General features: G+C 41.0%; 1 protein-coding gene across 1 annotated transcript in view; it reads left to right on the forward strand.

Moving 5' to 3' along the window:
* Positions 1 to 25,562, forward strand: part of COL19A1 (collagen type XIX alpha 1 chain) — a 946,027-nt gene that overhangs the window by 678,389 nt on the left and 242,076 nt on the right. Inside the window, exon 24 of the mRNA XM_030199003.1 lies at positions 975 to 1,010. Coding sequence (XP_030054863.1) covers positions 975 to 1,010 — 36 coding nt within the window. The remainder of the gene's footprint in view (positions 1 to 974; positions 1,011 to 25,562) is intronic.

Here is a 25,562-nt window from a genome sequence, read left to right on the forward strand (position 1 = left end):
CTAAATAGGGAGAGTGATCAGAGATCAATTAAACAGTAAACAGAAAAAAAAACGTGGTATTAACCTGATTATCCCCACATATTACTCATCTAATTCATTATTCCACATTGATCATCTGGTTGGCTTCCTCAAGGCCAATACGGTGTATAGTCAAATCATTGAAAACATACTTATTGTCCAATATTAGTTAGAAATAATACATTGGATTACATTCTCTCTTTTAAAAACCAGAAGTTATTTAACAATACATATATACTTAAGTCTCTAATTCAAATCCCACTGATTAAAGTAATCCCAGTTTTCACAGGCTTCATTCCTTTTAAAGTAATAATTTGAGGAAATATTTCTAAGGAAAAAGTTAAGGCACATTAAACGCTAAGGCACCAATACATTCCTATGGACTCATTAGTGACCAATGTATGTCAACCATTAACATGCATTAAAAACTCTACATGCTTATAGCATGCCTTAGTAAATATAGTTCCTGCTATGTTATTCACCTTGACCAAATCCTCTGGCAACAGATTCCATAGCTCAGTTATACACTGTGTGAAAGAAAAAACTTAATATGATTTATTTTATCTGCTAACTGGTATCCCAAAAGATTTCTTAGTTTTTTGTCATTGGCAAAATTGTAGCCCAACACTAAGAGGTGTTTAAAATGACTTTCTTTAATTTATTACTGCTAACTGCATTATGTTTAAATATATTTATTTATTTGTTGCATTTGTATCCCACATTTTTCCACCTATTTGCAGGCTCAATGTGGCTTACATAGTACCGTTAAGGCGTTTCCCTTATATATATTTCCCTTTCTTTAATTTATTATTGCTAACTGCATTATGTTTAAATATATTTCCCCTGGCAGTGTGTGTTCAATAGCTTTTAAAAGAGAACGTATGCTTGCACTTATGTGTGATATATCAACTTAAATGATAATACTAATATTCATACTGGTTTGTGCTCTGTTGCAGAGTGAATCAGTTTCAAAGGGGGAAAAGGGGGATCCGGTAAGGAATGGCTTCAGTATTTTCATATTTATTTATTTATGATATTTAGACCCCCACATTATCCCAAATTAGCTTAGATTCAATGTGGCTTACAAATAATAAACAGCATTGACTAACAATAAAGGTTTAGGGCCCTGTTTACTAAGATGCACTAGTATTTTTAGCACACGCTAAAAATCAGCATGTGCTAATGCTTGAACCACCCGTATATATTCCTATGGGTATCTCTAGGTTTAGCACGTGCTAATTTTTACTGCTTGCTAAAAATGCTAGGGCGCCTATATCACGACTGAGTTAATAGTAAGCATAGAATATTAAATCACGCCAAAAGACATACAGTGGGGGAAATAAGTATTTGATCCCTTGCTGATTTTGTAAGTTTGCCCACTGACAAAGACATGAGCAGCCCATAATTGAAGGGTAGGTTATTGGTAACAGTGAGAGATAGCACATCACAAATTAAATCCGGAAAATCACATTGTGGAAAGTATATGAATTTATTTGCATTCTGCAGAGGGAAATAAGTATTTAATCCCTCTGGCAAACAAGACCTAATACTTGGTGGCAAAACCCTTGTTGGCAAGCACAGCGGTCAGACGTCTTCTGTAGATGATGATGAGGTTTGCACACATGTCAGGAGGAATTTTGGTCCACTCCTCTTTGCAGATCATCTCTAAATCATTAAGAGTTCTGGGCTGTCGCTTGGCAACTCGCATCTTCAGCTCCCTCCATAAGTTTTCAATGGGATTAAGGTCTGGTGACTGGCTAGGCCACTCCATGACCCTAATGTGCTTCTTCCTGAGCCACTCCTTTGTTGCCTTGGCTGTATGTTTTGGGTCATTGTCGTGCTGGAAGACCCAGCCACGACCCATTTTTAAGGCCCTGGCGGAGGGAAGGAGGTTGTCACTCAGAATTGTACGGTACATGGCCCCATCCATTCTCCCATTGATGCGGTGAAGTAGTCCTGTGCCCTTAGCAGAGAAACACCCCCAAAACATAACATTTCCACCTCCATGCTTGACAGTGGGGACGGTGTTCTTTGGGTCATAGGCAGCATTTCTCTTCCTCCAAACACGGCGAGTTGAGTTCATGCCAAAGAGCTCAATTTTTGTCTCATCTGACCACAGCACCTTCTCCCAATCACTCTCGGCATCATCCAGGTGTTCACTGGCAAACTTCAGACGGGCCGTCACATGTGCCTTCCGGAGCAGGGGGACCTTGCGGGCACTGCAGGATTGCAATCCGTTATGTCGTAATGTGTTACCAATGGTTTTCATGGTGACAGTGGTCCCAGCTGCCTTGAGATCATTGACAAGTTCCCCCCTTGTAGTTGTAGGCTGATTTCTAACCTTCCTCATGATCAAGGATACCCCACGAGGTGAGATTTTGCGTGGAGCCCCAGATCTTTGTCGATTGACAGTCATTTTGTACTTCTTCCATTTTCTTACTATGGCACCAACAGTTGTCTCCTTCTCGCCCAGCGTCTTACTGATGGTTTTGTAGCCCATTCCAGCCTTGTGCAGGTGTATGATCTTGTCCCTGACATCCTTAGACAGCTCCTTGCTCTTGGCCATTTTGTAGAGGTTAGAGTCTGACTGATTCACTGAGTCTGTGGACAGGTGTCTTTCATACAGGTGACCATTGCCGACAGCTGTCTGTCATGCAGGTAACGAGTTGATTTGGAGCATCTACCTGGTCTGTAGGGGCCAGATCTCTTACTGGTTGGTGGGGGATCAAATACTTATTTCCCTCTGCAGAATGCAAATAAATTCATATACTTTCCACAATGTGATTTTCCGGATTTAATTTGTGATGTGCTATCTCTCACTGTTACCAATAACCTACCCTTCAATTATGGGCTGCTCATGTCTTTGTCAGTGGGCAAACTTACAAAATCAGCAAGGGATCAAATACTTATTTCCCCCACTGTAGATTATTACTATCAGAGAAGCGTTGACAGATATCATTAACAGTTGAATCATATTTTGTTGTTGTTAAAAGCTGTACTCGTCAAGAATGTTTTCGGTATTTTGCGGAAGGACCCTAGTCTACTAGGAATTTAAGATATGAATAGGAATAATTATATTGATGTTCTTTCGTGGTATCTTATGTTGCCCTTCTCACTTGAGTAAAGATACATTTTTTAATATACAGTTTAATTGACCTAAATTATTGATTTAGAAGAATATTCCAGTGGAAAAATAAATGCCAGTCTCTCTTTGCAAAACCATTGCAAGCATGGTTCCGAGTTGGGAAAAATATGTGGTTCTTGCTTTCTGAGATCTTGCTAACTGCAGTTATTTTTAGACTTTGGGGCCGATTCAGACCGCGGGAGGCAGCCAGCTAACTCCCGCGGTTGGCAGTGAGACCGGATATTCAATGCCAGACCATTTCTGGTGACTAGCATTGAATATCTGGTTTACTTTTTGCCAGTTTAAACTTAACCGGCCAAGCCAATATTCAGCACTGGCCAGTTAAGTTTAAACTGGTCAAAAATAGGCCTACTATTTCGGCAGCCTCATTTGGCCACCAAACTTAGCTGGTGATGGGCTGAATATTAGCAGATAACCAGTTATACCACACAATATAACCAGTTAGCCGCTGTGCACTGACCGTAAATATTCAGCAGGAGATAACTGGCTATCTCCTGCTGAATATTCATGGATAGCCAGTTAAGTGCTATTTAACTGGACGGTTAAATACCATTGAATATTGGGGGGGGGGGGGGGGTTGATTTTTATCATGTGAGAGACTTAAAGGGAAATTCTGTAACAGGGTGCCTGGTAGGAGCCCATTCTATAAAGGAATTTAGACACCAATTTTTCTATACAGAATAGTAGCCTAACTGGGTATATATGTGTCTAACAGTTAGGCATGAGCACTCACATTAGCCATAGTGCTGGTTTAAGTATTAGCGTCTGAGGTGCAGATCAGAAGCCCCACGCAGTTCCAAGCAACTCTCTAATATTAGTGCCAGAACAGCATGGGGCATTAACGTCCCTATGATCAAAGCTAATAGCATGCAAATTTAGGCATGCTGTTAGCTCTGATCAAAGGAGTACTTCTGTGTTGCTATGTTGCCTTTAGATGTTGAGAATTTAAAATGGGTTCTGCCACTGCCCATAGCAGAAACATGCATATGCATCCCTCCATATATTTTAGAAAAGGGTCTAATCTGGCAGATTCTTTTCTAACATACTACTAGAATTTTATATACCGTGACCTGGATGTATCAGTTCTAGTTTGTACATTCTATTTAAAATCTGCCTTACAACCTGTATACTTTGTATGCTGTTTGAAGAAGTGTTTCTAAGGGAGGGGAGTGAGGGTTGCATTTACCACATGCTTTAGAAAATTTGAATGTATACACATATTTTAACCCAAAAGAACTGTACTTTTCAAATAGAAGGATTACATATGCATGCATAGTTTCACTGGGGAAATTTCAAAGTGGAAGCATGTACATATTTCACTTTGAAAAGCTGGCAAAATCTACTAACTGAAAAGTATATGCATCCTTTTTACTCATGTGTGCAATTATAAAATTACATCTCGAGAACAGGAGACGCAGCTATAAATTCTGTCAGGACAAAGCAATCCTAATAAAGTATGTTACCTCTCAAGTCTACGAATGTAGATTATTTCTCAAGACAAAGCTGTCTGTATAAAGGTTCACACTGTTTCACCATTTATCAGTGACTGAATTTACATCAAGATAGATGGGTCTACTTCCCTTTGTTGCCATTAGCATGAAAGCCCCTTGATGTCTTGGAAGTAGAGAGCTTCTCAGTCTATTCTTAATAAACTAGTGCAGACAAGTTTCTTTCACACGTTACTTCAGTAAATGATACCATTAATATCAACTGGAAAACCATACCAAATTTTCTGGCAAGCATCAGTAAGAAGATTATCTCCTCAGGGTCTGAAAGCAACAAATCATCCAGTTTTTATATAGAGAGCTGGATTTATGTACCAGTTGTATGCCTTTTCTCATCCTAAATAAGATTAGACCTTTATCTTGGAATATATCATTCTAACCCCATTTTACAGTAGAATCTAGTCCTATATTACTTCACAGGGATTTGCATTTCTATAATTCTTCAGAATGTCCATACAGCCTGTGCTCTCTTGGGCATGACTGAATGAATTTGTACGACTCAGAATAGGAAAGGGCACACGGCATGCAATTTATATAGATTAACACTGACATTAAAGAAGACCAAAACATTTTTTTAAAATGTTGAACAAGAAAAGCATTTCTGATTCTTGAAAAATAACTTTTACATGGAAAAGATTATTTGGAATTTGGACCTTAAAGAATGTATTACAAAGTAAAGCATTTCTATCATTTTTTTTTACACTGTACCCTGCGCTTTCCCACTCATGGCAGGCTCAATGCTGCTTACATGGGGCAATGGAGGGTTAAGTGACTTGCCCAGAGTCACAAGGAGTTGCCTGTGCCTGAAGTGAGAATTGAACTCAGTTCCTCAGGACCAAAGTCCACCACCCTAACCACTAGGCCACTCCTCCACTCAAGAAGTTCAAGAATTAGCCTTACAAATGTAAAAAGTTAGGCCATTATATTAGAAACAAATATGTATGTAAATAATGACATTTATATGTTTGTATCAGATACAAAATGTGATTTCTGAAAGCTCACTCTCACATATGGAGATCCATACCATGCAGAAATTTCAAGGGGGCACGGCTTGGGTATAACTAAAATCTACATGGTATTCCCCATTTTACAAAGACAATACACATGTATGGGAAAAAATATCCACTTTAGGTTTCACACCAGGGGTGTAGCTAAGTGGGGACATAGGGGCATGGGCCCCCACAGATTACGCCCTGGCCCCCTCTACATTTTACCCCCCCCCCACCACTGCCACCCCCTGCCCAGCCGCTGCATCATCAGGTACCTTGTTTGCTGGCGGGGGTCCCCAATCCTCGCCAGCTGAAGAGTCTTCCTCAGCGCCAGTCAACTCCAGCGCCTTCGTTGTGTGATCATCTGTTTCTGACGCCTTTCATCCTGCACCGTGCATGTAGCCCCATGCAGGACATAAGGCATCAAAACAGATGATCACACAACGAAGGCACTGGAGTCGACTGGCGCTGAAGAAGACTCTTCAGCTAGCAGGGATTGGGGACCCCCGCCAGCAAGCAAGGTACTTGATGTGGCGGCAGGGGGGGTTGCGGTTGCTGCGGCAGGGGAGGCAGCTACAGTGCCCCCCCTCCTCGGTCTCTGGCCCCCCTCCTGCCGAGGTCTGGCTAAGCCCCTATTTCACACCAGCTGAAAGGGACAGAAAGTTTTTCAAAAGTGCCGGTTTCGGCCAAGGCTTCATATAAGGGATTTAGGGAGACATTCTCCCTGATCCTGTGTAGTTTATTTCCACTTCCAAACTGAAGCCAAGTTAAAACTGCAGCCTCACTACTTAAATGGTGACAGCTACACATGTACATATGTAAAATAGGTAGCTACATGTAGGAGTGGTGTCAGTTACATGCGGAAGTTATGAAATAGCCACTTCCACATATGGGTGCCAACACCTCTACATGGAAGCTGCCGTATTTGTGCTGTTCATTTCTTCAACATATCTATTTGCAAAACGGTTGCTCTTACTGCATGTGCCAGCATATACATGTGCACTCCTATGGGTATTTTAGAAAAAACTCTGTGTAGCAGAGCCTTTTCTAAAATATCATCAAAACTGACTATGTTCCAATTGCATCTCAATTCTGATTCTATGATCTATGTAAAATGAGGCTCAATGTGCTGGCTTTTCAATGGAATAAGTTGATGCAATTTAGGCATTATATCATGATTTTTCAACCTGTTCCAGTGCTAAAGAATCCTCTGGGAATGCTATCTGTTTATTATAATATTCTAAAAACAGTCATAAGAATCGTCAAACTAGGAGAGACCAAAGGTCCATCAAGCCCAGTATGCTATTTCGAACAGTGGCCAATCCACAAGTAGCTGTCAAGATCCCAAAAGAGTAAAACGGATTTTATACTGTTTATCCTAGGAATAAGCAGTTGATTTACCCAAGTCAACCTTAATAATGCCTTATGGACTTTTATTTTAGGAACTTCTCCAAACCTTTTTTAAACTTGATTATGCTAATCACTTTTACAACAATCTCTGGCAACAAATTCTAAAGTTTAATTACACCTTGAGTAAAGAAATATTTTCTCCAGTTTGTTTTAAATGTACTACTTAGTATTTCATTGCATGCCCCCTAGTCCTTGTATTCTTGGAAAGAGTAAATAAGTGTTTTATGCCTACTTGTTGAACGCCGCTCAGTATTTTATAGACCTCTATCATATCACCCCTTAGCCATCTCTTCTCCAAGCTGAAGAGACCTAGCCTCTTTAGCTTTTCCTCATAGGGAAGTCATCCCATCCCCTTTATGATTTGTGTTGATCTTCTCTATACCTTTTTTATTCTGTTATATATTTTTTTCAGATGTGGGGACCAAAATTGTACACAGTATTTGACATGGAGAGATACAAAGCTATTATAAAATTCTCAGTTTTGTTCTCCATTCCCTTCCTTACAATTCTTAATTGTTTTCTTAGCTGCCACTGCGCAGAAGGTTTCAATGTATCATCAACAATGACACCTAAATCCTATACCTGGGTGGTGACTGCTAATGTGGAACCTTGCATCATGTATTTATAGTTTGGGTTCCTCTTCCCTATGTGCATCACTTTGTACTGGCTCATATTAAATTAGGGTATTAAATTAGGGTAGAAAAGAGTGATGCATTCTGTGTTCTTTTTTTTTTTTAAGTTGAAGAACTGCAGAAGAATGTTACTCTTCAGTTGTCAGGGGAGGAAGAGGAGGTTATTGGTTGGAGGAAGAACAGATAATCAATTTTAATTACATTCCACCATTTTAAGTGCAATCAATATTGAAGAAAATTAAACCAGGACTACCGTCTTGGGATAATTATCCTTTGGCTGTGGTGGGGGATTTGAATGAGCATAGTTTAAGTTAGCTAACAGCATTAATTAATTAATCCTTAAGAGAAGGAGTAGTCCCCACAAGGTAGTAGAAATCTGCCTTCAAACCTATATTGAACAGAAAGGATGACAATTCTGCGGTATGTATGAATTATAGACCAGAAGCAGAACAGTTTTAGTTACCTAAACTTATAGATAAAATTGTGGCGAGCCAAATTGCAGTCTTTTTTAGAAGATCATGATTGTCTAGATCCTGTTCCATTAGGATTTAGAAGGGGACATAGTACAGAGACTATTTTGGTTGTGGTGGAGGATTCCATATTACATCATTTTTGAGGAGTGCCAAGGTTTTACTGTTGGTAGACCTATTGGCAGCATTTGACAGCTAACCATTCTAGGCTGGTGGGAGGAACAGATATAAATTGGATAATATCTTGTTTGGAAGGTAGGGAGGCTAGGGTGAAGATAGGAAGGGTTCCATCTAACTGGAAAACTTGTGGAATAGAGGTACCTCAAGGCTTTGCCCTTCCCCCTGCTGTTTTAATATATTTTTTACTGCAACTTGAGGGGGTTATAAGGCAATTAGGCTGGGAGAGTTACATCTATGCAGATGACATTCAGTTGATTATTCCAGTCGAATATAGTTGTGATGATATAGTGAATGATATCTTCAGGGGATTGGTAAAGATTGTGAGCTTGTTTAAATCTAACGGCTTGGTGGTGTATATAGATAAAACAAAATTACTGAGAATCAGTAGGAAGAGGGATACAATTTCCTCAAAATTACAGTGTGAGAAATTTGGGAGTTACGGTATTCCCTTCCATTGATTTCTATTCACAGATACAGCATTTGATGACAATAATGTATGGGAACCATAGGCGCCCGGTATGGATCAGGATGGATCAGCTGTGAAGTCCCGCTGCTCTGGGGGGTTTAAATTGTTGATTTACCTCCATCCTCACAGCAGGAGCTGCAGTGAAAGCCCATCTCTAGCCTTGTGTAACCAGTTGTAGAAATTGGTTTATGGTTTAATTTGTTTACCTTACTGCTGGCAGAGCAGGGGGGGTTGGCTGGAGGTGTCCTGGGTTGCCAGGGAGATATATAATGAGGATGACTTCCTGACCTGCACATGAGCAGTTCATACCAAAGAGACTTGCACAGTCACCTGAGGACAGATAGCAGCAGAATCGGATACTGGGCCAGCATGATCAGAAAAAGTCACCAGACAACAAAGGTAGAAAAGATCATTTTATTTTTATTATAGTGTTTGGAATATGTCCACTTTGAGAATCAGGTGCTCAACATTACAAGTTTATATTTATTTACTTATTTATGGCATTTTATCCAACATTAAACATGAATTAGGGTGTTTCGTGGCTCTACATGAGAATTGTGATGATATGATCCCTTGTTTCATATTGTTGATGGTCTGCATTTTCCGTATGGGTGGTATATTGGTGTATTAGGTTCTGCCCAGTGTAATATTTATGGTACAGTAAGGTTCTGAATGTGTTTTTGCACAAAGTTATGCATAGTGTTTTGCAGTTGAGCGATTGTGGTTAGAATATACTTTGAGCAACCACTTTATTCTTTGATATATGATACATATCTAATATCTAAATTTAATAAAAGGTATTAATTGTGACTTTTATATTTATTTATTTTTTCTGTGTGTTATCAGACAATTATGGATTTAAGCTCCACCCCTGGCCCCACCCCTAACCCCGCCCCCATTAGCCTCCCCAAACAGTTGGGCCACCGACCGCCTATGATGGGAACCTTAAATGAGTACAAGGTTCAAAATATTACCTGTCCTCCTAGGCCAGCATTTCCCAAACTGTGCACAGCGGCAAACTCACAGGGGTGCTGCGGGACGCAAATGGGAGCTCATGCCAAGCACCAGAACAAGTGTTACAGCAAGGAGCAGGGAGCACACCTCCTCCCCCATCAATAATCCCTATGAGTCTGCGTGTAGCGACATAGTGGCGCCAATGTGAGCTACACATGCCTACGGCAAGCTAACGATCACAGCCGTGATCAGTAGCTTTGCAGTCTTCTATGTGATTCTGAGGAAGGCAGCTGATCTGAACAGACCACACATTACATAAGTACATAAGTAATGCCACACTGGGAAAAGACCAAGGGTCCATCGAGCCCAGCATCCTGTCCACGACAGCGGCCAGTCCAGGTCAAGGGCACCTGGTAAGCTTCCCAAACGTACAAACATTCTATACATGTTGGATTTTTCCCAAGTCCATTTAGTAGCGGTTTATGGACTTGTCCTTTAGGAAACCGTCTAACCCCTTTTTAAACTCTGCCAAGCTAACCGCCTTCACCACGTTCTCCGGCAACGAATTCCAGAGTTTAATTACGCATTGGGTGAAGAAACATTTTCTCTGATTTGTTTTAAATTTACTACACTGTAGTTTCATCGCATGCCCCCTAGTCCTAGTATTTTTGGAAAGCGTGAACAGACGCTTCATATCCACCTGTTCCACTCCACTCATTATTTTATATACCTCTATCATGTCTCCCCTCAGCCGTCTCTTCTCCAAGCTGAAAAGCCATAGCCTCCTTAGTCTTTCTTCATAGGGAAGTCATCCCATCCCCGCTATCATTTTAGTCACCCTTCGCTGTACCATTATCAGGTAAGAATCCATAATTGGATGTTGAACAGATGTTTATTTTGTAAAATAATCAAAATTTAGATTGCAGTGGGATTTTTAAACATTCTGGCAGGGTTCAGAGAGAGAGAAGCCTATTTCACACCCACATACCTCCTTCCCATCAGAGGCAGCATGCAGACCTCCAGATTAACCCCAGTATTTCTCAGGCTTTGATGGATGTTTTTGAAGAACAAGCCAAATTTTCCCCAAGTGAGTGATGTAGTATAAAAGGAATCATTTCAAATTACTTCTCAGACAAAAAAACAAAGAAAGACAGACAGAGCCATACAGTAGGGAGAGCCAGTATGGACTATTTAAGAAGTAAGATTTGGTACCTTGGGTGGGAGATGAAGATGGGATGGGGCTTTAGTTTTGTCACTAAGTTTGAGTTTTAGATTATTCATGTTTTATATGTTCATAACTTTTGATTTGTATTTGGTTTGCTGTGAATTACAATTTCTATTGCACTTTTTAACTTGCTGTGTCCATTTGTCTTGGAGTAGGATAGTATAGATATGTGAAGTGAAATTAATTTTTACTCTGGAATTCAATTGGGCTGTTTATCAGTGCTGTCTACATATGTTTTTCTGTCTTTGGACATGATGTGTGGCAGGGAGGTAGAGACCTGTGTGGCGGGGTGGGGGGCTGGAGACCTGTGTGGCCGTGGAGGGATGGAGACCTGTGTGGCCAGTGGGGGGGGGGGGGGGTGAAGTGACATGTGTGGCTGGGGGGGGTGCCACGAAAAATTGTTCAGACGCTAAGGATGCCATGAACCAAAAACAAATTGGGAACCACTGTCCTAGGCTATGACAACTGTGGTGGTGTCCATTTTCAGGTCCTCTCTTGACTATTGAAATGCTTTATTACTAGACCTGCCCAAGTGTAGGGATAACACAAAGGAATGGCACAATTACTCTGCAGGAGCGACAGCACACCATAACGTGTGTTATACCAGTCCCTCTGGATTTGGGATGAAATGACTAGGCTATGCAATCCTTGACACAGATAATAAATCTGTTTTATTTTAGAGAACAAGGATCAGCAAAAAAAAAATAGCTAGCATGCAAAAAAATATCTATATTTCTCTGGCAAAAAATAAATCACTAAAAATCTGATCTGCTAAAAGTCACTAATAATTCCTGAGCTACAATGACTGCTTTTCCTTAGAAAGAACTATACACTACATATTAGCACAAATGAAAATACAGTCCTCACACACATGCCAATCAGCCCTCATTTCCCTTTTTCCTTAGAAAGAGATATTTCTAGATAGCCCAAACCATAGAAGTGTTTTCAAAACTTACCCTGTTGGTCAGTGAGTCCTGGGTAAAATGAAATCCACTCTCCCCTTTGTTCTCACTGGTTTTCAACAGCAAGCCAAGTCTGCCTAAGCAAGACAGTCCAAAATTCAAGAAACACTTCTCCTCTCAGCTAGGAAGGTCACAGTTTATTGGTATAATGGGTCCCAGGCACTATAAATCTCCTCTTCTTGTGCCTGCAGTGCCTTCTCTGTGGCTCAAGAGGCTCAGAATGTAATTATTTTGATGAGGCATCAGTGCAGATGCACTAATTCCTTCTCGCAACTGGAGTACCTGCCTGATAACAAACAGGACAGGAACAGTGTCTCTGATTAGCTGTTTCTCTGGGTCTTCACTGCCCCAAACAGAAATCCCAGTGTATCCAACCAGCCTGCTCATTGGTCCAGCTGCTTCTTTCTTCCAAGCAGAACTGGTACTAACTGGTTCAGAAACCATGATAGTATGGCTCAGAGCATAAGGTAGGCCTCAGGCTCACAAAGGTGACTTGGGAAACACTCCTATACAAGAAAAGGATTTGCCAGGTTCAGTTGGCTCAAAAAGCAGCCACGTGGTTCCTTTTGGGCAGACCGAGGAGAGATACTGTGACACCACTACTGGCTAAGCTCCATTGGCTCCCAGTATTAACAAGAATGAAATTGAAGATTTTGTTATTAATAGTCAATGTTTTGAAAACTGATGCCCCTAAATATTTAAGGACTAGAGTGAATAAGTATTATTTTTATTATTATTATTATTTATTGCATTTGTATCCCACCTTATCCCACCTATTTGCAAGCTCAAAGTGTATGTTAAGTTCAGGTCGGGAGTGTTTATTTGAAGTTTCAAATGTACATGAAGTAAAAGGACAGATTTAGATCACGAATGTCCTCTGTTATGGCACCAGTATGGTGGAACATTTTACCTAAGGAAATGAAACTGGAGAATGACTTTAATTTAAAGAAACAGCTGAAAACATGTTGCCTAATATTCAGCCAGTGGCGGGCAGCAGATTTAATGTCTGCCGCTGGTGTTAAACTTGGATATTCAGTGCCAGGCCATATATGGCCATTAACATTGAATATCCAGTTTTATTTTTGATCAATAAAACTTAACCAGTTAAGGCAAAAGTCAGCGCCTGACCGCTTAAGTTAATTGGACTGCAATTTATGTGGCCCGATTTAACCAGTTATCTTATGCAGTCAGGCGCTGAATATCAACGTTTAACTGTATGTCCCCCGAGTTAGCCAGTTTTGTGGAAGACACTAACTACAAAGCTATTTAACCAGTCAGCGGCTATTACTGGCTGATAAAATAGCTTTGAATATCGTCCGGATGTTTTTTTTCTTTTACAGTTTAGTAGTCTAGCTGAGAATTGGCAGCTGAGGGGAGACATGATAGAGGCATATAAAATAATAAGTGGAGTGGAACAGGTGGATATGAAGCGTCTGTTCACGTTTTCCAAAAATACTAGGACTAGGGGGCTTGCGATGAAACTACAGTGTAGTAAATTTAAAACAAATCGGAGAAAATGTTTCTTCACACAACGCATAATTAAACTCTGGAATTCATTGCCGGAGAACGTGGTGAAGACGGTTAGCTTGGCAGAGTTTAAAAAGGGGTTAGACAGTTTCCTAAAACACAAGTCCATAAACCACTACTAAATGGACTTGGGAAAAATCCACAATTCCAGGAATAACATGTATAGAATGTTTGTACGTTTGGGAAGCTCACCAGGTGCCCTTGGCCTGGATTGGCCGCTGTCGTGGATAGGATGCTGGGCTCAATGGACCCTTGGTCTTTTCCCAGTGTGGCATTACTTATGTACTTATTATCTAAAGGATATACAGTTGATGTGTATGTTAAATATTTTGGCAATCATTTTAGAAGGGCTATTTGTGTTGAGACACACATAAACCAATACTTAAATACTTATCTTGCATAAACTAAGTTCCCATTTTACAAAGCCAGGATATGCATATCAAAACCCCAAATGTGATTTGAATGTGTTTAGGGTGAAACTGAGGCATGCCTGGAAGATACACATTTATTCCCCATTTCAGAAGGGGAATACAAGTGGATGTTCTAACAGATCATTAGGATTTACACCTGCTACAAAGCACATTTAGGGGCTGATCATCAGAAGCCCCGTACTGTTCCAAAGAGCACTATAAAAATAGTGCTGGAACAGCGTTGGGCTATAACAGCCCTATGATCAAAGCTAATAGCATGCAAATTTATGTGCGCTATTAGCTCTGATCATAGGGTTACTTCTGCTGGAGGATTGTGCCTGAGCATGTGCTGAAGGCACAATCCTCCCACAGAAGTTGTTTGACAGGTCTGGGCTATAAAAAGCCCGGATCTGTCAAACAGCAGAAGAGGTTTGGCAGGTCCAGGATTTTTTCCCGGACCTGTCTAACCTAAGCCCGCCCCCCCCCCCCCCCCAACACAAGATCTGGACCACCAGGATATTTTTGTTCATGGGGAGGTGGGAGGGGTGAAGCTAGAGGTCCCACTGGACCACAAGGGTTTTTGTGCTTTTGGGGGTGGGGGGGCCTGGAGGTCCACCAAACCTCCAGAACTTGTGTTTGTGGGGGAGGGGGCAGGCTTAGGTTTGACAGGTCCAGGAGAAAATATTGGACTTGGTCAAACTTCTTCATTGGGTCTCCCTCATTCCTCCCTCACTAGCCAGCTCCTAGCTGGCGTAAGGTTTGCAGTGGTAGCAGTGCCCCTGTTTGGCGCGTTGCCCGCTGATCAAGAGGGATGAATGCAGGAGACCTTTTGTTTGCATGTATTTGCATGCAATTAGCATTCAGAGCAGGCACATTTTTACCGACTCTGATCATCGGGTGAGCACAAACACAGGCACTAGTATGGCGCTTTTGGCCTCTAGCTCCCGTGTGTGCTTCTGATCATCGGCCCATTAGGCTTTGGAAAACTGCCCCTGTCCCTGTAACAGCATTAGGAAAATACGTGTTTATGCTGCTATTCAACACTATACTTTTTGTTGCTCAAACATCACTCTCAATTGTGGGGACCACTGGTTCAAAATCTATTTCTTTAAAGTCTTACCAGATGGTTCTCAGATATTCTTCTCCCAGCTTGTGTTTGCATTAGCTGCCTTAATTAAACGGACCTCAATGCAGCTAATGCAAACAAACACAAGCTGGGAGAAGAATACCTGAGAACCATCTGGTAAGACTATAAAGAAATATTCAACAATATAACCATGTATGTGCTGGCTTTCAATCTGTTGAGATTTTCTACCTTTTTTTCTAAAATGGATGTTTATTGCCATGTGCATAAGCATCTATTTCTCTGTATTTCAGAACAGCCTTTGCCAGAAGATTCTGTTCTTAAATACTTGTGAAACTTGAGATGTTCTGACCTGGTGATCTAGTGCTCATCAGGGCAGAAGTGAATCCTATGCACCCCTGCCCTTCACGGTTCCTGAATTATAATGGTCGCTATGACATTAGCAGTAGTCTTGTTCTGCCCATTCAATGCCTAGAATGAAAGGCATGCAGCTAAACTAGAGTATAGAACATCACTATCAGAAGACTCAGAACTCATGAAAAAAAATCTTCTTTAATGTAGTAATCAAATAAGGAAAAAAAAATGACTTATAGTTCACATTTGCTGTACAAGAGTTTTTGCCTTGCAGACTAGCAGTCTGATCTCAACTAGCCCACTCTCCATTCAAGAGAGAAGCTGGGAGCAATCCAGCAACACACTGAGAGAGATGTTGTATATACTTGTTATACTGGCAAAATCTTGATAGCGTCACAGTGGTTTAAAAAACGGGGGGCCATACAGCAAAGTACCACCCAGGCAGATACAGTTCACACAGGAGATAATGCTGCAAGCCAACTCTTACAGATCCGATGAAGAAGAAAAGGGGGGAGCAACTAGCCCAGCATGCACAGAGAACAAGGCAAGCCAATAGGAAGAGTCCCATAAGACACAGTGATCTGGGACATGTGCTTAGGAAGAGCCCCATTACAGGGAAATACAGGATTACAGGCATTTGTAGTCCAATCCATTTTAAAGATACAGGCACTGTAATCTGTTACAGACAATGCTCAACATATTCACATAAATCAAAAAGAAGCACAAAAGGGCCTTCAGGACTAGAAAAATTAAGAATCTTTAATAAATAGACTGAACACAGGCAGTGATTTGGCGTACATGCACCTGTGTCAGGGGTCAAATGCAGTCAAATCGCTCAAAAAGGTAATGGATATGACATCTTCAAATGAAAATGCTGAAATGCAATCAACAGTACATGGAGCCGTGTTCTGAAACACCGCATCTAGGATCACCGTAGGCAAAAGCTGAAGAAAGCGGAGGAGTGGCCTAGTGGGTAGGGTGGTGGACTGTGGTCCTGGGGAACTGAGTTCAATTCCCACTTCAGGCACAGGCAGCTCCTTGTGACTCTGGGCAAGTCACTTAACCCTCCATTGCCCCATGTAAGCCACATTGAGCCTGCCATGCGTGGGATATAAATGTAACAAAAAAAAAAAAATGTGTGGTCAGTTTTTAGACGGAAATCTAATTCTGATAACTATGTGGTTTCCATTAGATGGGACGCTGGCACAGTCTGCCGGATTTTGGTTAGTTGGCATGTTATGCCACTGTTCCGGTCATGATGAACTTCTGTATGTACTCAATACTGTTGCTGACTAACACATAAAATCTCCTGGTTTGGTTATAGATGTAGCCCAGAATGACTTTTCTGTCAGTGTAAAAAAGGACTGTGTCTATGTGAATGTCCATTTCACTTAGTATCATCTCTGCTATCTCTGTCAGCACTGCTCCACACACTTCTAAGCATGGAATGGTATGACTGGGTTGTGGTGCTAAATTGACTTTACCAAAGATGAATCCAACATGAGTTAGTCCATCTGCAACTGTAGCTTTCAAGTAGGTCACTGCAGCTATGGCTTTTTCAGAAACATCTGAAAAGATTCAGATCTCTTTGTGACAGGCAGAACTGAGTGCTGCAGGGATGTAAGTGTATGGAATGTGCAGTTCAAGAATCTTTAGAGAATCTTTCAATTCCTCCAATTCTTGTCACATTTCTGGTGGCAGTGGGACATCCCACTCATCAGTACTTTGGGAAAGCTCCCTCAGTAGGGATCTTCCTTTAATGGTAACTGGAGCCACAAATCCCAGTGGACCATACATATTATTGACAGTAGACCAGCCACCTCTGCGTGTATATGGTTTCTCTTGGGTGGAGAATTGAAAGGTAAAAATGTCTCTTTTTAGATTACAATCCAGTTTATAATCGAAAAAGAAAAACGCCTATAATTCGACCCAAATTGGGAGATGGGCGTTTTTCTCGCAAAGGCGCCCAAATCGGTATACTCTAAAGCCGATTTTGGGCGTTTCCAACTGCACTCCATCGTGGAAACGAATAAAGTTGATGGGGGCGTGGTGGAGGCGTGGTGGAGGCGGGACTGGGGCATGGTTATCAGCTGAGGAGAGATGGGCGTCTTTAGCTGATAATCGGAAAAAAAAGGCGTTTTGACCGCGATTTTGGGTCACTTTTTTTGGACCCTTTTTCTCACGAATAAGTCCCAAAAAAGTGCCCCAACTGCCCAGATGACCACTGGAGGGAATCGGGGATGACCTCCCCGGACTCCCCCAGTGGTCACTAACCCCCCCCCCCCCCTCCCCACCAAAAAAAACCCCCACTTTAAAAACCTTTTTCCAGCCTGTGTGCCAGCCTCAAATGCCGTACCCACCTCCATGACAGCAGAATGTGTTCAATCCTGTCACAGCCTTTCCCTGGGTCAGATGTGGCTCTCGGGTGCAGTACAGGGTCACATCAGCATTGCATTGTGGTGGGTGTAGGGTATTGTGTTAGCTTGTGTTACAGTCTCACGATGTTGGTAGTTGGTAGGTTCTTCTCCCATGGTGCTTTTCCCCCTGCCTACTGGGTCAGAGTGTGCCCTGTTGTGTTTCCTGTTGTAGTCCATGCGGTAGTGGCCATTTTTGTAAGCAGGTTTTAGTTCCCTTTCCTGTGTTAGCCACGTTAGAGAACTTAGTTATTACCTTGAATGTGGCTGAAAGAGGGCATTGTACAGCATTCTGCCAGCTCTGACCTACTGCTAATCCCAGTACCAGGGAGACTCGTTGCCAGTGGGGCACAACCTCTGATCTGCAGTTAACTGTGAGTAAACGCGGTTATTCCAATAAAGGATGTTTTCGGAGAGATTAGTCTTCAGGTGTCAACTGCTGTGCCAATGTTATACAGCAGCAACAAGTCCTAGAGGCCTGCGTGTATGCAGGTCCCTAGAGCACTTTTAGTGGGTACCGCAGTGCACTTCAGCCAGGCAGACCCAGGCCCATCCCCCCCCCCCACCTGTAACACTTGTGCTGGTAAATGGGAGGTCTCCAAAACCCACTGTACCCACATGTAGGTGTCCCCTTCACCCCTAAGAGCTATGGTAGTGTTGTACATTTGTGGGTAGTGGGTTTTGGGGGAGGGGGGTTGGGTGCTCAGCACCCGTGGTAAGGGAGCTATGCATGTGGGAGCGTTGTCTGAAGTCCACCGCACTGGCCTCTAGGGTGCCCAGTTGGTGTCCTGGCATGTCAGGGGGCGAGTGTACTACAAATCGTGGCCCCTCCCACGACGAAATGGCTCGGATTAGGACGTTTTTGAGCTGGGCGTTTTTAGTTTCCATTATCGCTAAAAAAACAAACGCCCAGCTGAAAAACATCCATTTTTTCGAAAATACCGTCTGTCCCACCTTTTCACGTACCTGTTTTCGGACATAGACGCCCATGGAGATAGGCGTTCGCGTTCGATTATGCCCCTCGCATGTGTTCTCTGTTATTAGGGAGTTGTGATCTTGGCATCCAAAATGGTAGAGGAGCTATCCAACTGTTAGTAGAATTCCTTATCTATGATTCACAAGAATTCTGTATTCTACTGAAAGAGTCGGTTTGTCATCATCCTTGGTGGATTTGGAACAGTGAACTCCCCAGATGTTCTAAATCTTGTGGAGAAGTGTTCTGACAGATGGTTGAGCCATGGTCTGGTTCTTCCCAGCTGTAAACCTCCCTTACATGCAGATGGTTATGACAAGGCTTGAACAAGGTGGTGCACCTGTTCTCCAAGATGCATGTTTTATAGACATCTACATTTAGTCTCCTCAATCTAAACAGATGTCACCTACTATCGCTCATCTCAAGGTGAGTCGGTAGGCATATGGGGCGTCAGTTGAACCTGCACGTAACTCATGAACTCTTATCAATATTAGTACATCTCTTCCCAATAAGAGTAAGATCTCTGCTTTTGGTCCAAAAGTTGCAGATACTCTGCTATAGATTGCAAATGAAAATGGTGTTGCACAACCTCTGGTGTGGAAATTTCTACACTGTTATCATGTATCTGATTACACTCATTAAGAGTCGGTAGATGGGTCATGTTGCTGTCGTCCATCACTTCTATCATATATCCACTTGCTCTTCTTCCCATCCTCTTTGTCATCTGTGATTAGGTCTTCAGGTTTAAAAATAACCTGGTGTTGCTTGCCTGTTTCATCAAACATGAAGCTGGGATCATTTCTTCACTTTTCCAAATCTCGGGTAAACTTCATGAATACTGTGAAGGAAGGAAACATCTCTTGGTTGTCCTCTTTATACTTAGTGCCTAATGATGATTTCTCTCTTATGTAATACTTGAAGGAGATCTCAGTCTTGTAGCTTGTCATGATCTCTATTTGTAACCTTTGGGTAACTCCTTATCTCATTATCAGTGCCTCTTGGATAAATTCTGGGCTGCCATAATGCTGGTCAAGTCGTCCCATATTTCTTTCAAACCTCTGGAAGGGTCATGCAAATATGTATCCTTTAATCTCTTTACACAATCGGCTGACTCAGTTACACAATCGGCTGATTCAGTTCCCAGCCATTTTATTATCAGGTTTATTTCTTGCTGCGGGGTGAGTTTCATAATTGCTGTGGCATCATAGGAAGGGGCGTGTCAAGATGGCTGCATGACTGTAGGCTTGTGAAATTCTCCGACCTCCTGGGAAAGACAACATTTGTTTCTTCAGCATGCCGCATTCCAAACGAAAGGGAACGTTGAGATTAGTATCTCTGCCTACCTCAACATCCTCTCCTGCCCAGCCGTGTCTGGAGCGTTACTTCCCCGGGACTTCCAAGTCACAAGAGGGAAATGATCCCATAGCGGGTGTTTCTGGAGAAGCAGATTCCCTGCAGGGAGATGAAACTTCCCTCTCGCCACCATCAGCTTCAATGTTTCCTCCCTGTCCGGCGTTGAAGGCGGCCCTAGAGGGAAACCTAACCAACCCCGGCAGTGTGTTGGAGATGGCAACCAGCGAGGACCTAAGGCCACATCAGCAGACACCGAAACCTGAAGGAGTTTATCCTTCTTCGGAGAAGACTTCGGAGGTAACTCTGGAAGCGATTTGGGTGATGTTAAAACGGATGGATCAGTAGAGCATCCACAGATGTGGAGAACTCAAAGAAGTCCCACGGATAATCACAAAACAACAAAGAAGTGGGTAAAAAACCAGGAGTCCCAGAGACTGGATCACAGTGAAGATGAACCAAATTTTATTAAACAGTATATTGACTCGACACAGCGTTGTGTTTCGGCCAAGAGGCCTACATCAGGAGTCTACAAATAAAAACAATAAAAAAAAATATATATATATATATAAATGATAACATAAGCTAAATAATACATATATGATTTGAATACTGTACAAATGTAATTTGATATGAAATTAAAAGATAAATAAAAAAACTGAATAATGTGATGAACAAACAGCAAAACCATTATAATAATTTATGAATCTCTAAAACATGTATATGACATGAAACAAAACCTGTATATGACAATTTTAATAAATCTCTAAAACATGTATATGACAGTTTTAATAAAAAGACAATAATATAATATTATGAATAAACACTGCATTTTCTGAAAAAATAAGCATGCACAAATCAAAACTATCCAGAGAAAAAGTTAAAAAACGGAACAAACCTAAATACTTGAGTAGAGAACACTGACGATGATCCAGAGTTAGCAATGCTGGAAAGTGCAGTCTGTACTGTAACGATCTGTAAAAATGGTAGAATACAATTGCTATAATAACACTGTATCTCAAAGGAACGAGAAACAAAAGGAAGATACCACTAAAATGTGGGGCACAACCTAATGCATAACGGAGTGCTTGATATGACTACTGGAAACGAGAATGAAGAATAAGTCTTTGTACGGCCACATTACAAAAATCTTCAGGTGATGCTGAAATTCTTAATAATAAATTTGAAGTATTAAAATTGACTGTAGAATCTGTTAAACAAGATCTGACTACATGCGTTATAACTTTGCAAAAAGAGGTTGACTCATTTAAGGAATTTAAAAATATGGTTATTAAAGATAACAGTGATATACGAAGGAAAATAGAGCAGATGGAAAATTTTAACAGACGCCTAAATCTCCGCCTCCTGAATTTTCCTAAACTATCGGGAGTGACCCCAGTAGAAACTTTTTGCAGATATTTGAATGAAGTATTAAAAATTCCTCTGGATGCTTTCCCTCCACTAAATAAGATATACCATATTCTTAAACCTAGAGGAGAAACGGATGGTGTGGAAAAGGAAAATGAGATTCTTGATTTACAAAATATATCTGCTATACTAGAGCAATCCTCAGAAACAATAATAGAGAGATCTACATTGATTGTTTCATTTGTTTTTGAGCAGGACTTCAATACAGTCTTAAGACTTTACTTCAGAAATTCTAATACTCAATTCTGTGGGGCTAAAATATGGATCTTCTCATAATGTAATCCATAACTGAGTTGTAACAAATCGTATTTCCATCATTTACAATGTATTGTAAGCCACACTGAGCCCGCAAATAGGTGGGAAAATGTGGGATACAAATGCAACAAAATAAATAAATAAATAAATCTACCCTGATGTGACTAAACAGACCCAAATGAAAAGGAAGTCTTTTCTTGCTTTGAAACAAAAGACAATAGAAATTGGTGGTTCTTTTTTCTTAGCGTACCCTTGCAAATGTGTAGTTAAAATGGGTCAAACGAAATATACTTTTTACTCACTGGAACAACTGAAATCGTTTCTAGAGTTGAAACAAATGAAATGTGAAGAAATACTTGGAGGATTGTCAGCCTTTTGCTTTATGTTTTTTTCTTATTTGATCACTTCTCTAATTCATAATTCCCCCTCACCAATTTGAGGTCTAAGAAAGTGTAACCTTTTTTCTTTTTTTTTTATATTTTATTTATCGTTTTTATACATAGTAAACAAGTATAAACTTGTAAAGAAAAATCCACTATTACAATTAAATCTAAAGATATTATTCATAACACAAATTAAATATTATAGCTTCATTTAAAGTCCACAACAGGAGTCCAAGATTCCTAAATAGGAGAAAAAAGGTAATAAACTTTATAAATCAAATTTTGAGATACAGACGAGTTTCTATTCGACTTTACTTAACTAGGAGCTCTCTTAGATGTTAAAAAAGATGACAATTAGTCAGGATCAAAATAAACATATTTCACGGCTTGATAGGAGATTAAACATTTACAAGGATATTTAAGGTAAAAGGTTGCGCCAAGTTGAAGTGTCTCCTGTCTCATCTGTAAAACTTTTGTCGTCGCCTTTGCGTTTCCCTCGCTAGATCTGGAAAAACACGAGTTTGCAAACCACGAAAGGTTTTTTCTTATTCTGAAAAAACTTCTTTACAATCCAGATCTTGTCCGAAGGTAACGCTACTTTGGCCAACATAGTAGTTGGTGTTATCTGTTCTGAATCCAACATTTCAAGAAGGGCAGAAACATCCAATGGTTGCGCATTCTGAATATTATTCCTTTGTAAAGGATCCAAACCCTTCACAGGTATATAAAAAAACCTGTGAAAAGGGTGGCATATCTTTATCTTCTATCTCTAGAATTTCTCTGAGGTAATTTTTTAGCATCTCCCAAGGGGAGATAAGTGGTTGTCGTGGAAAATTTATAAAATGCAGATTATTAGATTTTGAAGTATTTTCCAGCATTTCTGATTTTCTCCTTAAATTAACCAAATCTTTAAGCATTGTTGTTTGCTGTGATTTCAACTCTAAAACATCCTTTTCCTGTTTAGCCAAATCTGCTTTAACTATTTTCACCTTATTCTCAATTTCTGTTACCTTCCCATCTAATACCACAACGTCATTTCTTATTTTCCTCATCTGGGGGCACAAAAACTTCCCCATTTCTGCAATCAACTGCCATAGATTGTCCAATGTCACTTCATCTGGTTTCTGAAAAAGTTTAGCAAATGCAATGCTCTCACTCTCTTCCTGTGAAACATATTTCTCACCTTCCAATGTCCCTCGCAACTCCTCCTGTGTTTTTCCGGCAGTGTGAGATAACAGGGAAGAAGCTGACAAATCTCCCACATTCTCCGTTAAGGCTAACACTGCCTCCCGTCCAGTTCCACCCTGTAACACTTCGGTATTCAGGGCTAAGGACGCCGCCACCTGAGAACTACTTCTCACAGGCTGGGGAGGAGGGGCCCTTGCGTCGGGGCTCAAAGAAACTTCCAGTTCAAGGTTCAGCTCCTGGTCTCCTATCCTGGACTGTTCCAGCGAACCGCTCACCGACGCTGCTGTTGAAACCTGAGCTCGTTGCAGATAAGATTCAATCAAGCCAGAAGATATCAAAGGTCTTTGCTGCTGGGCTGCAGTAGCAGCAGCTCTGCCCATTCTCTTCGGCATTACAAGGTAATTAGAGAGTAACAGTAAAATCTGGAGAAGCTCTAAAACACGTCTGTCTCAGTCAGCGGCCATCTTGGAACTCCAGAGAATTTTCTTGTAACATTTTTTCTAATTGAATTGTTTAAATTCTTAAATTCTCATATTTTTCTTTTATACAAATATTTTCGTATATTGAGAATAATGAAGTATAATTATTTGGCTGTGTTTCTGAATACAAGTTTACTCTTGTTAAATTATGTTAAAATAATAAATAAAGAATTTAAAAAAAATAATTGCTGTGGCATCCTTAAAATCAGATTTCTATCCTCTATACTTTTTGGAGCAGTCATTGAACTGGGTAAGCTTCATGTTCGCCATCTTGTTGTGAGCCATATATGTTGCTAGATCTTCTCTTTCTGAAGTTTCTGGTGCGATAGCAGTAGCTACCTGTGACTGGCTGTTTACCACCATTTGTCTAGAATCATGTGTGGAATGTGACTGATCAGGTACCTCTTGCTTGATCCTAGTGTCTTTAGCTTGGCATAACCGCTCAAACTTTATTTGGGCCCAGTTCCTGTGTGGCACCAGAGTCTATTGTTGAAATGAAGCATTTCCTTCCCTTGGTGTGCTTTCCTGGCACAAGAAGCAATGGTAGTGCATCCATATGCATACAACCGTGTGGATCACTGTGGTGGCAGTTCATCTCCGTGGTGTGCTTTGTCTTAGGTTTACTTCTTTCAGGTGAGATAGACTCTGGTGTAGAGGGAACATACTTTCTCTGAATCTGATGTATCTTCTAAGTCAGTGCGTCTTTGTGTGCTAGAGTATGTGCTTTCACATAGGCTGCAGTTCGCCGGGCAGAATCTTCAGTAATAATGTGACTAAGCTAGCTCTCCCCACCATCCTGCTTTGTGGCTGCTTTAAGTACTTTAACTTGGCCTCGATAGCAGTTACATCTTTCTCTTGCTAGAGCATCTCCATGGTAATGTCTAACTTTACCTTCTTATGTTCAGCAGCAGCTTTCACCTTCTAATTCTGCTTTCCTGCGTGCAGTGACAGCTGCTGCTTTCTGTCCTTCTATATCTTCAGGGCCACTTCCTGCTCACTAGAAAGAACTCGTGATTTGGCAGCTTCTGCTTCCATTTGCAATTTGATAGCAAAAGAGCCTGTAGCGTACCTGCAGGAATGGCTTGTCCTGTGTGATTGTGAAGCTGTATGTGATGTTCTGTGCCTTTAATTGCCTCTGTCACCAAGCTCTTGCATGTGAGATCTGTAGCTTGCTGTTTCTATCTGAGGGCTAAACTATCTGCTGTGCCTTTCCTGCTTAAAAACTGACAATATTCTTCTTTCGCTAGCACTGCTTGTACAATGGCTGTAGAGGAGTATCCTAATGGTTAATGCAGTGGACTTTGATCCTGGGGATCTGGGTTCAATTCCTACTGCAGCTCTTTGTGACCTTAGGCAAGTCACTTAATCCTCTGTTGCTCCAGGTACCAAAAACTTAGATTGTCAGCCCTCTAGGGACAGAGAAAGTACCTGCATATAATGTGCTGTGCATGTCTAATAGTGCTATAGAAATGATTAGTAGTAGTGTAATTGCTCTAAATGGACACTATCAGTGTTGCCTTTTTTTTTTTTTTTTTTGAAACGTCAAACATCTTTTTCCGCTTTAAACCATAGCTTGTCCAAAAGGAAGATTGATTTGTCTGCTATTTCATGATTTTCTCTGGTCTTTTCTTTAACTTGTTTGTTCTTTTGAACCTTTCAGAACCTTTCTCACTTACAAGACTGGCTTGTGCTGCATTTGTGGTTCAGCATGGATATTTTGTTCAATCAATTAAGTGACTTCACTTTCCCCACTGATTTTTG

This window comes from Microcaecilia unicolor, chromosome 3 (assembly GCF_901765095.1).
Source record: "Microcaecilia unicolor chromosome 3, aMicUni1.1, whole genome shotgun sequence".
Taxonomy (NCBI): domain Eukaryota; kingdom Metazoa; phylum Chordata; class Amphibia; order Gymnophiona; family Siphonopidae; genus Microcaecilia; species Microcaecilia unicolor.